The 15,985-nt window shown below is 47.0% G+C and overlaps 1 protein-coding gene across 1 annotated transcript; it reads right to left on the reverse strand.

Moving 5' to 3' along the window:
• Window positions 1-11,260: 11,260 nt before the first annotated feature.
• Window positions 11,261-15,694, reverse strand: LOC144822867 (C2 calcium-dependent domain-containing protein 4C-like). The gene is made up of 2 exons (XM_078680825.1): window positions 15,488-15,694; window positions 11,261-12,761 (listed from the first exon to the last, which is right to left on the reverse strand). The coding sequence occupies exon 2, from the start codon at window positions 12,713-12,715 to the stop codon at window positions 11,327-11,329; it is 1,389 nt and encodes a 462-aa protein (XP_078536951.1). The 5' UTR covers window positions 12,716-12,761; window positions 15,488-15,694; the 3' UTR covers window positions 11,261-11,326.
• Window positions 15,695-15,985: the final 291 nt, after the last annotated feature.

Here is a 15,985-nt window from a genome sequence, read left to right on the forward strand (position 1 = left end):
CCTCGGAAGCTTGTTTCCGGTCCAGGCAAGACATGACTTGGCAGTTCGGGCTGGACTGTTCCCATGAGGCACAGGGTCAGACTGATTTGCATATAGCCATGACTGAACTGGGGTGGCAGAGTGGGCTAAAGAACGGTGATGGATTAAACCCAGATCTTTTGACTGGGTGTGAGTGTTTGATTGATTCAGATGCTCCGTCCATCACCATCCCCTTTTGTACCGCTTTTGGCCACCATAAGTGTGGCAGGGTATGCTCAGACGTGAGTCCCTTGCTCACTTTGCCACTGGATTCAAGCAAGCCGGGCTGAAGACGGCTGGAATGCCAGAAACCGGTCCTCGGAAGCTTCTTTCCGGTCCAGGGAAGACATGGCTTGGCAGTTCGGGCTGGACTGTTCCCATGAGGCACAGGGTAAGACTGATTTGCCTATAGCCATGTCTGAACTGGGGTGGCAGAGTGGGCTAAAGAACGGTGATGGATTAAACCCAGATCTTTTGATTGGGTGTGAGTGTTTGATTGATTCAGATGCTCCGTCCATCACCACCCCCTTTTGTACCGCTTTTGGCCACCATAAGTGTGGCAGGGTATGCTCAGACATGAGTCCCTTGCTCACTTTGCCACTGGATTCAAGCAAGCCGGGCTGAAGACGGCTGGAATGCCAGAAACCGGTCCTCGGAAGCTTGTTTCCGGTCCAGGGAAGACATGGCTTGGCAGTTCGGGCTGGACTGTTCCCATGAGGCATAGGGTCAGACTGATTTGCATATAGCCATGTCTGAACTGGGGTGGAAGAGTGGGCTAAAGAACGGTGATGGATTAAACCCAGATCTTTTGACTGGGTGTGAGTGTTTGATTGATTCAGATGCTCCGTCCATCACCACCCCCTTTTGTACCGCTTTTGGCCACCATAAGTGTGGCAGGGTATGCTCAGACGTGAGTCCCTTGCTCACTTTGCCACTGGATTCAAGCAAGCCGGGCTGAAGACGGCTGGAATGCCAGAAACCGGTCCTCGGAAGCTTGTTTCCGGTCCAGGGAAGACATGGCTTGGCAGTTCGGGCTGGACTGTTCCCATGAGGCACAGGGTCAGACTGATTTGCGTATAGCCATGTCTGAACTGGGGTGGCAGAGTGGGCTAAAGAACGGTGATGTATTAAACCCAGATCTTTTGACTGGGTGTGAGTGTTTGATTGATTCAGATGCTCCGTCCATCACCACCCCCTTTTGTACCGCTTTTGGCCACCATAAGTGTGGCAGGGTATGCTCAGACGTGAGTCCCTTGCTCACTTTGCCACTGGATTCAAGCAAGCCGGGCTGAAGACGGCTGGAATGCCAGAAACCGGTCCTCGGAAGCTTGTTTCCGGTCCAGGGAAGACATGGCTTGGCAGTTCTGGCTGGATGTTGGGGTTCAAGGGGGCCTGGTTCCTTCTGTGTAGTTCCCCGTTAGTGTTTTTTTCTTAAAAGTGCCAAGTGCATATGCGAATTTATGGACGCTCCCTAGGGCTCGCTTTAAAAGGGGGCTGCCAACAGGAAACAGGTGCTTGGTTTCTTTATTGGTCCCTTGCCGTGTGATTCCTGTTCCTGTGGTTCTACCTTGTTTCCCTTCCTTCGAGCTCCGTTCCAGCGGTCTTTTCTAGTGCTGGGTTTTGATCCCCTTTTTCCCCTGTTCTCTTGTTTTCCTATTCCCTTGGGCATTTCTGAACCCTTTATTGGGAACCTGTTTTTGATCTTCGGTGATGTTCTGGGATTCGCGGCTGCGTTTCCTTTGAGTTTTAACGTCCCGTTATTATCCCTTTTTGTATCCAAACCATCTTGTTATACGTTGTGTTTCGGTGGTTTCACGAAGGAGCTGAATATCGGCCGTTTTTGCGCTACCTTCGTGTTCTTTTTTAGATTCCAGGTGTTTTTTGGGTGTCTTTCGTATTCCCTTGATTCATTTTTTTCCCCTGTCCCTTTTTGTCCTAAGTATTGTGAATTCCACCCCCTTTGTCATTCTCGGTGTTTCCTGAGGGGGCGTGGTTGGTCTGGGGTTACGCAAGAAACAACCAATACGATTGCAGTGGAAGAATTCCTGTTTCGTATCAAGCCACTCCCGTTTGTTATCTGGGGTAAGCAGGGAGGTCGGTGGTTCGTTTGTGTACTTGGCACTGGTAATAGTAGTAGGGGTGTGTTTAATCTTGTCCCCTTCTTTCTTTTTAGCGGTCTCGTCTGTGTCAAGCTGTCAGCTGCCAAGAAGCCAGAGGAGACGAGTTGTGTTCCCCAAGACCTTGGGTTCCCTTGTTTTGTTACCCACCTTCTCCCGGTGTCGTGTTCTATACCATCCGTTTTGATTGCGGGTGTTGGGGGTCACGGTGAGGGTAGAGGATTGGGACGTTCTTCACTCCTGCGGTGTTGGGCCGGCAGGGTATGCTCAGACGTGAGTCCCTTGCTCACTTTGCCACTGGTTTCAAGCAAGCCGGGTTGAAGACGGCTGGAATGCCAGAAACCGGTCCTCGGAAGCTTGTTTCCGGTCCAGGGAAGACATGGCTTGGCAGTTCGGGCTGGACTGTTCCCATGAGGCACACGGTCAGACTGATTTGCATATAGCCGTGTCTGAACTGGGGTGGCAGAGTGGGCTAAAGAACGGTGATGGATTAAACCCAGATCTTTTGACTGGGTGTGAGTGTTTGATTGATTCAGATGCTCTGTCCATCACCACCCCCTTTTGTACCGGGACTTCAACAAAGGCAGGTGGGCCAGACAGTACGGCAAGTTTAGGCATGAAGGCTCGAAGTGTTCTGGCAGTCACCTTTGGTGCACTGCTATGGGACAGGTTTTAACGGGCAGGGACAACAGTCTAACCAGGGCACACAGCATAACGCGGGGGCAGTGGTGGCAGAAGGACACGAGGGTCTCTGGGAGAAGGCTAGTAAACCCATTAACCAGGGCCATTGGCAGGTTTGACAAAGCCCCATCATTACATGCGTTTGTCTGCCGGAACTAGGGAGGACGTGCGCATTTGGCACACATTTCTTGAGCGTTCAAAGGCATCCCCATGGCAACGCCGGAGGAATAGGAATGGGGACGTCACAATCTATTCAAGGAGGCTTTGGGCTCTACTGGGAAGGGAGGTGGTGCACAGAAGATTGGCCGCAACACTGGAACAACTGGAGAGGAGGATTGCCTTTCTGGAATTCTTTACACTGGTAGTGGCCGTGACAGTATGGGCTCAGGACTTGGCACACAGGAAGGCGATCTTTAGAGTGGAAAACATGTCAGTAGTACAGGTGGTGAACAGACAATCAGCCTGGGAGGCCCGGGTGCTGAAGTTGCCACAGGTTTTTTGTGCTGAGAGGTTTGGAACACGATGTCTTGTTTCAGGTCAGGCATGGGCCGGGAGTGGACACTGACATTGCGCTTGGCCTCGTTCCCCATGGCAGAGGTTCCATGGGCTAGTAACGGAGGCGGACAAGAGCAGGACGCCAGCTCCAGCAGTGATGTGGTATGTAGGGTACAAAGGGTTATACAGTTGGTGACGGGGTCACTGGTCTCAGCCACGCGGATGGCATATGAGCAGGCTTGGAACAAACTTCTTGAGGGGGGTGCAAGGCGACGAGCTGAGCAATGGGAAAGGGAGGAGCAGGTGGGGCAGTTTATATTGTCCATGATTGACAAAGGTTGGTCTATGGTAACTATGGCAGGCAAGTTGTCGGGCATAGTTTTAATGGGCAAATTATGGTGGGGTTATGTGCTTTTGGTGGGAGAATTGGCCAGTTGCCTAATGGAATGTTGGGTGCGTGAAAGGGAAGGGAGGCCTTTATCAGCTGGGCTGCTGGCCGGCTTGATCGGGTCCTGCAGCAAATTATGCCGGGAGGAAGAAGAAAGGGTTGTTTGCCACGTTAATGCCTTGGATGTACTTCGGGGCATTTTGAGTTTCGGAATTGCTGGGTGCGAAAGGGGCACAAGGGGTTCAACGGGGGGAGGTGGACCTGAGGAACGAGGGGGTGACAGTGCAGCTCAACCGATCCAAAACAGGCTCCTAGCCATGTTGGGACACATTCTTTTTGCAGAGGGGCAACTACAGACGCAGCAAAGCGGGGAGTGGGGAGGGTAGAGAATATGCGTTTGGGACGTTGGAAGTCGGGCTGCTTTAAAACATAGATTCGGCTGCAGGGCTCAGGTGAAGGAGAAACATAGTGCTCATATCTTGGCCTCATGTATGTGTCTTTTCAGGTGTGGTGGCGGGGCCTACTGAGGTGGAATTCTCCATCTGGATCGTAGGACATTTCTTTGTCAAATGGGCATAGAGTTACGAGTTTTTCAAAGGGGGAAGGTTTGAATTTGGGTTTGGTGTCACAGTTGTTTCATTGTTCCTGGAACGGAAAGGGGAGTGTGAAGTGGCACAAGTTCTTTCCTCCTTTAAACAGCGTGATTCAAGCTGGTATTTGTCCCGATGTTTTGATTATTCGTGTGGTCAATGTAAAGGCTTGGCATGGTTAAAACAAATGAAGAGGGATCTCTTAGAGATAAGTCAGCAGTGGTCAGGTTTTTAGTGTATATGGTCAGAATTCATATCACGAAGGCACTGGAGGGAGGGCAGAGCAGCCAGCAGCACTAGATAAGGCCAGGAGGAAGATTAATTAGGCCATGTGCAGTTTTTGTGAAAAGGAGGGCATAGGGAGAGTAGAACATCCAGAGCTTAGGTATGCTGCAGTTTATTTCGTCAGAGAGGATGTGGTGCACTTGTCACGTTATGGACTGGAGTTAGATAGCAAACAAATCAAGGAGGTTGGACAGGGCATCGGACATACGATGGTATGGAGAAAAAAAAAGGATCCCTAGTTGTGGGGTCTGACAAGTCTGGGGCCAGAATTTTCTGAGCGGCATTTTCCTTAGTAATAGTTGGTAGATCTGTTACAGTTTAAGTTTACAGGTTGGAAAATGTCACTCCAGGAACACGCAGAAAGGGGAAGTAGCATAGGAACGTTACGTAGATAGTTATTTTAAGAAATGATAAGAAGTTAAATGTTTAATGAGTCAGCAGGTAGGACAGAGTTGGGGGTTTATAAATGGTTGCAAAGGGGGAAACTTTAGGGGTGGTGGTAAGGCACGAAGAAAATATTTAGTGCTGTTTCGTTTTGTACGGAACAGGCCAAGGATATGTGTTATGAGGTGCACCTGTCTTCAATAAAGGGGCATTTTTCACATTTAAGAAGCTGGTTTGGGGTCTTTGCTGCGCCCCCCTTTGGCCCAAACACAGGGGCCGCCACAGGCACCCTAAGGCCTAGCTACACCACTGGTTTGACTCCAGACAAACCCATCAACGGGTATATGTCTCAATGTGCTCTTTTTAAAAAATATATATATATTCTTTCCCAGGGTTTTATATACTGCAAACTCGACCCGACAGTTTCAAGGTGCTTTACATGAGCACCAGTTACCTTACAGTAGGAAATATTCATTTTTGTAAGGCACAGGAGATTAAATGATTTTCCCAGAATCACAGGCTGTTGAGCGTCATTGCTGAGACTCGAACCCGGTTCCCCAGATTTGAGATCGACAGCCCTAGCCTGTTCGCCACATCCTGCCCACTCGAGAAGACAAAAATACTGACAATCATTCTAACCACTGGGAACATCTCTGTGTGACATTTTTTATCCTGCTGCCCTAAAGTATTACCATGAATTTGGAAGCAGGAGCACACGCATTTACATGTTTGCTGTGTAGGGAAGAGACAGGTACACCTATGACAGGACAGTAGAGTGTAGCACTGCTGGTCTTTCCAAGACACTTGGTGGTTAAGAAATCTTGGGGCATAGGTACAAGGTAATGGCACAGCTGCAAATTTTGTAGCATCGTGCTGTGCAATTTTCAAAACACAGGGATGCGCCATACCTAAAAGAATACAGCGCACCCCTGTGTTTTCCCTAGCGCTGGCGCTAAAAATAGCTGCCTAGTGCCAACACAGACACACTTGCGCCACAGTGCAGGTGTGCCAGCGTTGTGGGAACGATTGTTTATGTGCAGGAAGGTGTCCCTTCCTGCACATAAACAATCAATAATGGGATTTGCTACTTCTATGTGGGATGTATGACGTTATAACGCATGCATTTACAACGCATGCCATCACAACGCAACATTTACATCGCAGGTGCCATTACAACGCATGGCATTACAACGCAGGTATTTACAACGCAGGGGCTATTACAACGCATGCCATTACAACGTAAGTATAGGTAAGTATATAATTTAAATTACAAATGTAAATAATTCTAATTTAATTTAATTTAATTTAATTTAATTTAATTTAATTTAATTTAATTTAATTTAATTTAATTAATTTAGTTTAAATTTAATTTTACTTTATTTTTACCTTGTACCCTTTTACCCAAAAACCCATAACTGACCCTAAACCCTTAAAATACCCCTTTACCCAAAAACCCAAAACTGACCCTGAACCCTAAAAATACCCCTTTACCCAAAAACCCAAAACTGACCCTGAACCCTAAAAATGCCCCTTTACCCAAAAACCCAAAACTGACCCTGAACCCTAAAAATGCCCCCTTACCCAAAAACTGAAAACTGACCCTGAACCCTAAAAATACCCCTTTGCCCAAAAACCCAAATCTCACCCTGAACCCTAAAAATGCCCCTTTACCCTAAAACCCAAAACTGACCCTTAACCCAAAAAATACCCCATTTAAAAAACAAACATATAACATTTTAAATATAATTATATACTTACCAGTACTTACGTTGTAATGGTATGCGTTGTAATAGCACATGCGTTGTAAATACCTGCGTTGTAAATACCTGCGTTGTAATGGTTTTTGCGTTGTAAAAGTTTTGTTGTAATGGTAGTGCGTTGTAAAAGTTGCGATGTAATGGTTGTTTCCCTTCTATGTGTGCTGCTCAATTCTGCAGCACACATAGAAGTAGCAAATCACCATTATTTAATGATTGTTTTTGAGCGAGAAGGGACAACTTCATGTACAAAAACAATCTCTAATGCATTTTGCTCTTTATGGTAATATATGGAACGACCCAGTCCTCACGGACCTATGATGGGCACCCTTGAATTAGACCAAAAAATGGGCTGAATCGCGTTTTTCCCCTCCTTTTTTGTCTTTTTAGACCTGCCTTTCTGTTGCCATTTCCCTACTAAAAAATAACATATTCTGCTTCCATGCCGCTTTATGCTTCCGATAGGGTCATGTGTTTTCTCACATGCATGCGTTCTTTTACTGTACAGTTATGCGAAAATAAATCCTCTGGGAGTGAGCATCTCAAATATGAATATGACTCTCGGTTACATGTGTGCTGCACAGAATTGTGTGCTATTTTGGAAAAAGCTTTATCGTGCTAGACTGCCACTGGGATCTTGGCACGAACGTCACCTCAATTATAAACTGGACTTTTCACATAAAAGCGCCAACTGGCCATAATACAGGCACTATCAGTGACCACCTCAGGTTTCATGTTTTTATGGTGTAAGTAATATCGAGTCATTAATCCTAACTTATTCTGCTCAAGAACTGCGCATACGAATGTGTGGAGTCCCACCGTGAAACACCACCTATGACCATCTATGTGGAATACATGTTGTCTAGGGCCACTTGTGGATGCTGAAGGTAAACTCCTCAACAAGACAGAATAGGCTCCATGTGTGATTGGTGGGTGCAGTGCCGGTATGTTGGTGTTACAGAGGAGACATCTCCACCACACTGCTGAGGACAGTCTACTCGATTCTGAGTTCCCTGCCGCAAAGGAAGGATCTTTTCCATGGAAGCCCCTTCTACCAGTATGACAGAGCTACTTAATGGCCGCCAGTCTGTGGATATAGGCCCAGTATGCACTGCTGTCACGAATGTAGTCTTTAGGCAGATTTACACATCTAGCACCCACAATAAAAATGCCTATGGCATGGAGGCAGTTGTGACCCTGCATGCCAGGCACAATTTTAAGCGTTCTGTACAAGACCAGTTTGGTTTAAGTGAACACTTGTGTACAGAAGGGATGCTGTGGAAAATGGACTACATGAACCCCTATAATGAGCAACTGGTCTGATGTCATTACTCCACGGCATATGTTAAACAACAGAAGAGTGTCAAAATAAATGTAAGCACTAGAATAGAGAATGGAGGAAACCACCTAATTTCATCACACTGGAATTCATTAGGGATTATCTAGAAGCCCTCACTCACCACCCTGGGTGGTGACATGCTTCATCATCGGGCCCACCACGAGAAGCCGAATGCCTCCCTGGTGTGCTACAACACCAGATTACTGCGGAGCTGGTTATTGTGACAGCGACAATGGCACACCGCCCTCAACGCCCGGCACCCGTTTTAGCACCTAGCGATACCCTGCAACCTGCTATACCCCGTTGCAGGGTATCGCTAGGAGCTAAAACGGGTGCCTGGCGTTGAGGGCGGTGTGCCATTGTCGCCCCCACGCCCCTCCCGAGACCTATGGGGCGTGGATCTTTTAACTTTCAAACTATACAGGTACCTCAAATTTTGAGAAAATACCCCACTACTTGCTGGTTTTTTTTTTTACCATTTTTTCACTGAATATTACCTTTCACGTCCTCTGGTAAGGGTGGGCCTTAGCGCGCCCACACCGCCGAGGTACACATCTATATGGTCCTGATGAAAGCCCAGTAAATCATACACATACGGGAAGAAACATGTCGACCCCACTTTAAGTGGAAATATCCAATATAATATTTGGTAGATTTCCAAACACATATGGTTTTATCCATGCCGAGCTGACCACTGAATAAAGTTTTTTCTCTGGTACAGCCACTTGGCATTTTTAAATCACTATTTTTTTCACATCACTGTCACAATAACCAGCTCCGCAGTAATCTGGCGTTGTAGCACACCAGGGAGGCATTCGGCTTCTCCTGGTGGGCCCGATGATGAAGCATGTCATCACCCAGGGTGGTGAGTGAGGGCTTCTAGATAATCCCTAATGATTTCCAGTGTGATGAAATTAGGTGGTTTCCTCCATTCTCTAATCTAGTGCTTACATTTATTTTGACACTCTTCTGTTGTTGAACATATATTGAGCCGGGGGACTGAGAGTGTCCCTGTGTTTCCCTCTCTCTCTAATTGTTGTTACCCATTACTCCACGGCAGCCAGTCACCACACCAGTCTTTGACGTGGTGGATATGGCCGCTCCTCTTCCATGTGAAACGCGCTCTAGTGCCACACTCAATATGAGAGGAGGGCGGATGGGTGGGTGTAAACATGACTTCCATGTTTTTGGTCGAAGGCTTGGTACTGCTGTACTTTGAATTAGAAGCGAGGCCTATGCCTAGCAACACAGGTGCCACTTTATGCCGTAAAGCAGGTCTGATAGCAAAAAATACCCATGTGACTTATGCTGTGGTCCAGTTCTGGGCCGGTGCATCGAAAACACGCATGGCTCCTGATTTCACAAAAAGATTTCACAGGATTTTCCAATTGAGTCATTCTAGCGTCAGCAATGGAAATCTTTTTTTGACTCACCAGTTTCTTTGTAAAATACGGTGTCAGAACTGTATTATTTTGATCTATTAAAAGAATAATCCACGGTTAGTAAAAACACCTCTATAAATCATTTGCATATATTTGGAGTTCACTAATGGCTGAACCCTGTCTGCACATGCCAGTTCGATGGGCTGATTTTATAAAGACCTTTTTGAACCTGAGCATAATCACGGTCACAGACAGAAGAAAGCGACCTGTTTTAGAAGAAATTATCCTTTCAAGAGTACTTTCACTGACTCCGTAACTCTGAGTTAGCACATGCGCAGTAGCAGGCACAGCTCAGAAGCGGAGCGTGGTTACCTCTCCATGTCACAGAGAACAGATGACCAACTCATTTGCGTTAACTCACAAAGTCACACAATTAGTTCGTGCAGGGTAGCCAGTTCGAGACATATTTACTAACATTCACCCAACGCAGGGCAGCAAACAAAGTTGATGTGCTGCTCACCTGCAAGGGAAAGACAATGAAATATGTACTTTGAAATGGGCCTTTTCTCTTTTCCCCTGCACCACATTCTTCAAGCCTGCCTTGCACCAAGCACGTGCCCTTGCACTATAATGCACGGCGGTAGGCAGCAGTTTGCATTGTACATGCCAGAATTAGATCAAAGAGCTTCTTGTAATGAGTTTTAGCTTGTTGCGATATACAGAGGGGCATATTAACAAGCCCCTATCGTCACAGGAATGTCACTTTTATCAACGTTCTTGTGGCGATAAGGGCTTCGCCTTATTTACAAATTAACGTGGCTTAACGCCGCCTTGTAAATAAGGAACCATTTCACGCTATACTTAACGTGAAAGGGGTGGGCAATGGGTGTTGCGGTGGGCATTCCACTGCAACACCCTTTGATTTTGATGCTGGCCCCTGTTTACAAGGGTGGCGTAAATAGGAGACAGCACCAAAATTAAGACCAGGGAAAACCTGGTCTTAACATGGTGAAACAAAGAGAAATGCTTTATTTCTCCTCGGTTTTGCTGTTTCTATGTGTGCTGCTTGTGCAGCACACATAGAAACAGCCAAACACCATGAATTATTGTTTATGTGCGGGAAGGTGTCCCTTCCTGCACATAAACAATAATTTAAAAAATTACAATTTGCAATTCTATGTGTGCTGCACAATGTAGCGCACACAGAAGTTACAAATCACAATTTTGGATTGTTTATGTGCAGTAAGGGACACCTTCCTGCTCATAAACAATCATTCCCTCAATGCAGGCACTCTTGTACTATGGTGCATGGGTGCCTGTGTTGGTGCTAGACAGCAGAGTTCAGCACCAGCGCTAGGCAAAATGCAGGGATGCGCCATATTGTTGAAAATATGGTACATCCATTTGTTTTCAGAATGGCGGAGTTTGGCATTAGCTATTTTGGCTTAACGCCGCGCTCTGCCATTCTTTTGTAAATAGGCCCCATAGTGCTTTGTACATTTTCCATTTTTTGAACAGGGTGTAAAAGATGTGTGCATAACTAAACACAAATTCTAATGCATTTGTAATTTGTACTAAGTGAGCTAAATAGGCACATATTTCTAATGGGAGAGAACCAGTACTCTCCCATTAGAAATATCTATCGATTTAAAGCAGTGCTTGTACTGTAATATCAGATGTTTTAAATTTATAGCGTATTCATAGGAGCAGGTTAGCATCAGAAAGAAATATCACACCTTTCATAGTATGCCCAGTGGAAGCAGGTGATAGATGATAACATGCACAGTTAATTAGGTGATGTATTTGAGTAAATAAAACATCATATTTCAATAGATATATATTTATTAAATATTTGGTACAAAAATAAAAATTTGTGTTTTTCTGTCTACTTCACGAGGATAAGATACTCAGTAACATCAGTTCTGTCTCTCCCAGCACAGTGTCTCGTTTCAGGGAGGATGTTTTATTCACAGCTTTGATCTTCAGGGACCGCGTGTATAGGTCAACCTCGCTAAGACCATCGAAGAAAAAGTCCTCGTTGAAGATGGGATTGCGACTCTTGCGGATGATGGTGCTCCTTTGTTTCTGAGCTTTCCCAGGCAAGAGGCAGAGGCTTATACAACAATTGATCAACTTGGGTTCTGTGGAAGGTTCGTATAGGCCCTCTGCACTGATAAGGCGGATACGGAGCCTTTCATTGTCTGGACAGTACTCAGCAGAGAGTCTCAGGACCCCACCCCTGTCCAGGAACGCAGTGTTCTCTCCCACAAAGCGTTCCCTACTGTAGCCTAGGTCCATTGAAAACTTGGATCTTGAAATGCTGCCCCTCTGTGGCACAGTAGAGTCCACTACGCCCGTGGACACCCGCCTGGGCGTGTACGGACTTGTGTCTGTGGAGCTGCCGTCATCTGTGGACGAAGAGGTGGTCCGCGACCGGCCAAACTTGCGGTTGAAGGCCCTGAAGAAGAGCCTATCTTGGCTTAGAGCCTTGAACAAGGAGTTGGATTTGGGGGGTGACCTGCTGAGTAGAGGCGAGCCATATGGAGAAGACTCTGTGGATGATGTAGTGTCACTGTCCCAGGCCCCTTGTCTGTGCATGTAATGAGGGGACAACCTAGCAGCTACCGACACACTACTGGGAAGCGAGCCCCCTTTGCAGTACGTGTTGGACCTGGATCTTGGAAGTAGGCCAAGCAGTCCATGTGCACCTAAGGGGTCGCTGTGGAAGATGGATTCCTTCCTCCTGGTGTTGGGGCTCTCCAGTAGCGTGCAGAATCCGTAGGAGGTGTGAGTTTTGGGGAGGTGAGGAAGAGACAGAGCTGCCTGAGACTGGGGGTCAGCGTTGGTGCTCTCGTCATCACTGCAGCTCAGGTCACAGGGGAGCTCTTCGGCGCTTTCAATTTGGATGACGTGCTGCTGGGTGAAAGGTCGGCTGAGGCGAGGCAGCTCAGGTCCTCCATGGGTACCCCTGGGCTCCAGAGTGGCAGCTCGCAGGTTAGGCGCGGATCTGCAGAGGGTTGGGCTGCATACATACAGGTTGGGGGTGGATCGGTGGTGAGGGGCAGCACTTGCCCTGGGCTGGGGTGCAAATTTTGGGGGGATGCAAAATTCAGGGATCCTGTCCGGGGTTAGCACGTATGGGCAGGCTGAGCCCTTCCTCTGTCTGTTGGGGGGTTGGCGGCCTTTCCCCGGCATGGCCTGCTCAGCGTCCAAGAAGAGGAAAGAGAGGCTGTGGCCACTCTGCTCCACAGTCAGCCCGAGCCGTTCCAGGAGCCGCATCAAGGCTGGGTGGCAGTGGAAAGGGTCTACTGCGCTCCCGTGGGACCTACAAAGAACATAAAAGAATGCTGTTAGTAACGCCCTGGCACATGCAGGCCAAGAAAAAAGGAGACGTGAACAAACAGGATCAGCGCCGCCAACCAAAGGGAGAAACATACCGAGGCTCATCACCTGACTAAATAAGAGGAGGCGCACACAAAACCCAAACAAAACTACTGAACATATTGAAAATAAAATTACATAATACGTATTTATTGCAATAAAGTGTGGAGGGATCTGTCAGTTTCACGTTGTTGGACTTGGCCCTTTTTGCAGTGTCATCCCCAACCAGAAATCCAATTTCTAACTTACATATTGCAAAAAGAAGCAAAATAGTCGCAACAATCAAGATTTGACAGTGTATTTCATAGTATAGAAGAAAGTTTTGTGGGATACACAGCGGGGAAAAGTCATATTTGTACACCGCAGTTTCTAAAACCGGCAGAGCCACAAATAACCGATGCTGCTATCATGCTCAGTGCCACGGTAAACACTGTGTTCTGCCTCGGCAGTGTGAGTCACCCCTGCCAGGACACCAGGCTGTCAGCTGCAGGCAGAGACCAGGCAGGAGGCCCGTTAACTCCCTTATCTCAGCTGTTGGCGCCCTGACCATCTGGCAGCTGCAGCAATGGAGACCCAAAGGCAGATCCCGAACACAAACAATCATTCTCTCTCACTCGCTGTTGCTGTCGCTCTCTCAGCCTGACTGATTACACAGAATTGCACCACTGCGGTAGCTAGTACAGACAAATCAATGCAGAAACTACAAGGGTACATTTCCACTTATCGTCATTTTGCACAAATCAGATGAGTGCAAATGTGCACTGTATTGGTAACAATCTAACAGATACAGTGAAGTACCCCCACTGCAGCTCTGAGAAATGTAACTTTTCACTGAGGCGTGGGGGAACACTGGCAGAGAGTAAAAATCAGAAAGTCACTTTGAGAAACTGACGAAAAAGAAGACCTCACTATTCAGCCGTGCATCAATCTAGAATACTAAGGTCAGAGTTTTAGGGAGGGCCAGGGGTGAATCTTCCCAAACAAATGACTCCAAGCACATGTGTATATGTACAGCAAAATGGAAAGTTTAGGACACTTGCACCACTTGTACAGCATACTAACTCTCTGTCATCCAAGATTCGTAAAAGGAGGCGTCACTGTTACCCAACTCTTGAGTGTTTAAGGATGGAAGGTCTGTCCTAGCCCTGTCTGGGTTTGAGCCTGAGGCGTTCCCGTAGCACAGAGATCTCTTCGGCACAGGTATTAACCTACTGAGCTGGTTCACAGACGGCCCTGGCCTGTCTCTCACGGATAGAGCCATGCCAGATTTCATGATGGATGAACCTGAGTGAAAGTCATGAACAGCTGGTTGTTGTTTAACATTCACTGAACACTCTTGCTCGACTTCCAGAACAGGATACCAGGGCTCAACACAAGGCATAGAGCATAGCAGAGAGGAAGTCATCAGACGGACTTAACATTGCTGTGAGTGGGCGCACTGGCGTCCAATATTTCAGCATCAGGATGTTGAGGCATAAAACGTGGCTCAATTTCAGCTTCTAAAAATACTATCAACCTAGGCAAATCACATAACCTCTCTGTACCACCATCTCCTCGCGGGCCTTTAGTCATAGAAGAAATGTTAAATATTGGAACCGCTCTTAGTTTTAAAGGGCTTTAGAGCTAAAACAAGATCTAATATAATGAATGAAGCATTCCCCGATGACATGGGCAACGCCGGGATTTCAGGATATTTACATCAGGTACATTTGAATACAATTAATTTAAATGGGAATCATTTTAATAGTCACTGGCAGTCCTGAAAACCAGAGGGCACATTTACTATTATTTCACCTAACTCAGCTAAGCAAGGGAAGTTGCTGCAACACGTTCCATGAAGAAGGAGAGAGAAGAAATGTTCCAAATTTACAAAGATATAAATCATTTCTGCTCACCTTGCCCTAGTCTACTGTGTGCTGCCGAGCGCCAATGCTTGCATCCTCCTGCCAAAAGATATCTGTATTAGGAGCAGGATTGTTTTTGGGCAGGAAGGTGGAACCCCCCTGCACAAAAACAATCCTTAGAGGCGTGTTCCTCTGTCTATAAATGCAATACACGTGGAAAGAGAAGTAACAATGAGAAATAAAGATATTTGTCCTCGCTTTGCCTCTGTCAGGTCGGCGCACCATTTTGGTGCAAATCCAGGGTTACAACTCTTTGTAAATTGGGGTTTGCATCAAAATAGATGGGTGAATGCATGGGAACGCCGATTCTCCACCCAAGTAACTTCTACTCGATGCAAAGTAATGCAAGGTAGTGATAGGCGCTGCCTTGTACTTCTTTGTATTTAGTGAACAATGCAAAGTCACATACATTGGATTTGTGTTGCTTAGTAAATGCCCAAAATGGTATCAAATGAAAAGGTAAGAGTGCCTTCAAGGGAATTCGTTTAAAAAAATTTTTCTTAATTAACAATGTGGTTTCGTCAGAATCAATAAATCATCCTCTTTGGAAACAAATTCAAATCAATAAAATTCGACAAAGACAAACAATTAAGAACATTTTTTTTAAACGAATTCCCTTAAAGGCACTCTTACCTTTTCATTTAATTACCCAAGCCCTCAAGGGTAATCTGGGTCGCTCACTTTTTTGTATCAAAATGGTATCAGTCATAGTAAATCTGGGTCTAAATATTACATATCAGACATAGATAACCAGAAGCACAATTACCTGGCTAATGAGCGTCTGGTTGTCCTGCTCAAATTTTCGGGCAGCGGCAGTAGGTGCGGTGCAGTGCGGAGCTCATGAACAGCAGTGGCGATGCATTGCAATTCCCAGTCTGTAGTAGTGCAGGATCACTGTCCTTCGCGCACAGCAGCAGTGCAGGTGCAGCCGGATCGTGTAGACAAGTGGCGGCCCTCGGGCGGTAAATCTGCGCGCGCTTCTGTGAAAGGGCAGCTCGGGCTCGCTCCCTTATACACAGACTGTGGCAGCCCTCCAGCCAATCACAGCCCAATGCGGGTCTCTAGCCCCGCCCGCGGGCAGGTAGCCAGAGGCAGTACCTGTCATGAGAGGGAAGAATGCCCGGAGGGAGGGACGACGTCACATGCTGCTCCTGCACCTGACCGCCCCCTCCTCCCCTCTCAGCTCTACCGAGGGAAGCGGCCTGCAGTCACCCCACCCCTCCTCACCTCAGGAGCCTCTCTGTCCGTGTGTCTCGAGGCGAAC

This window comes from Lissotriton helveticus, chromosome 3_1, assembly GCF_964261635.1.
Source record: "Lissotriton helveticus chromosome 3_1, aLisHel1.1, whole genome shotgun sequence".
NCBI lineage: Eukaryota > Metazoa > Chordata > Amphibia > Caudata > Salamandridae > Lissotriton > Lissotriton helveticus.

What these genes read in the sequence shown, in the direction of transcription:
- LOC144822867 (XM_078680825.1), bottom strand. Translation starts at nt 12,715, where the DNA reads ATGCGGCTCCTGGAACGGCTCGGGCTGACTGTGGAGCAGAGTGGCCAC.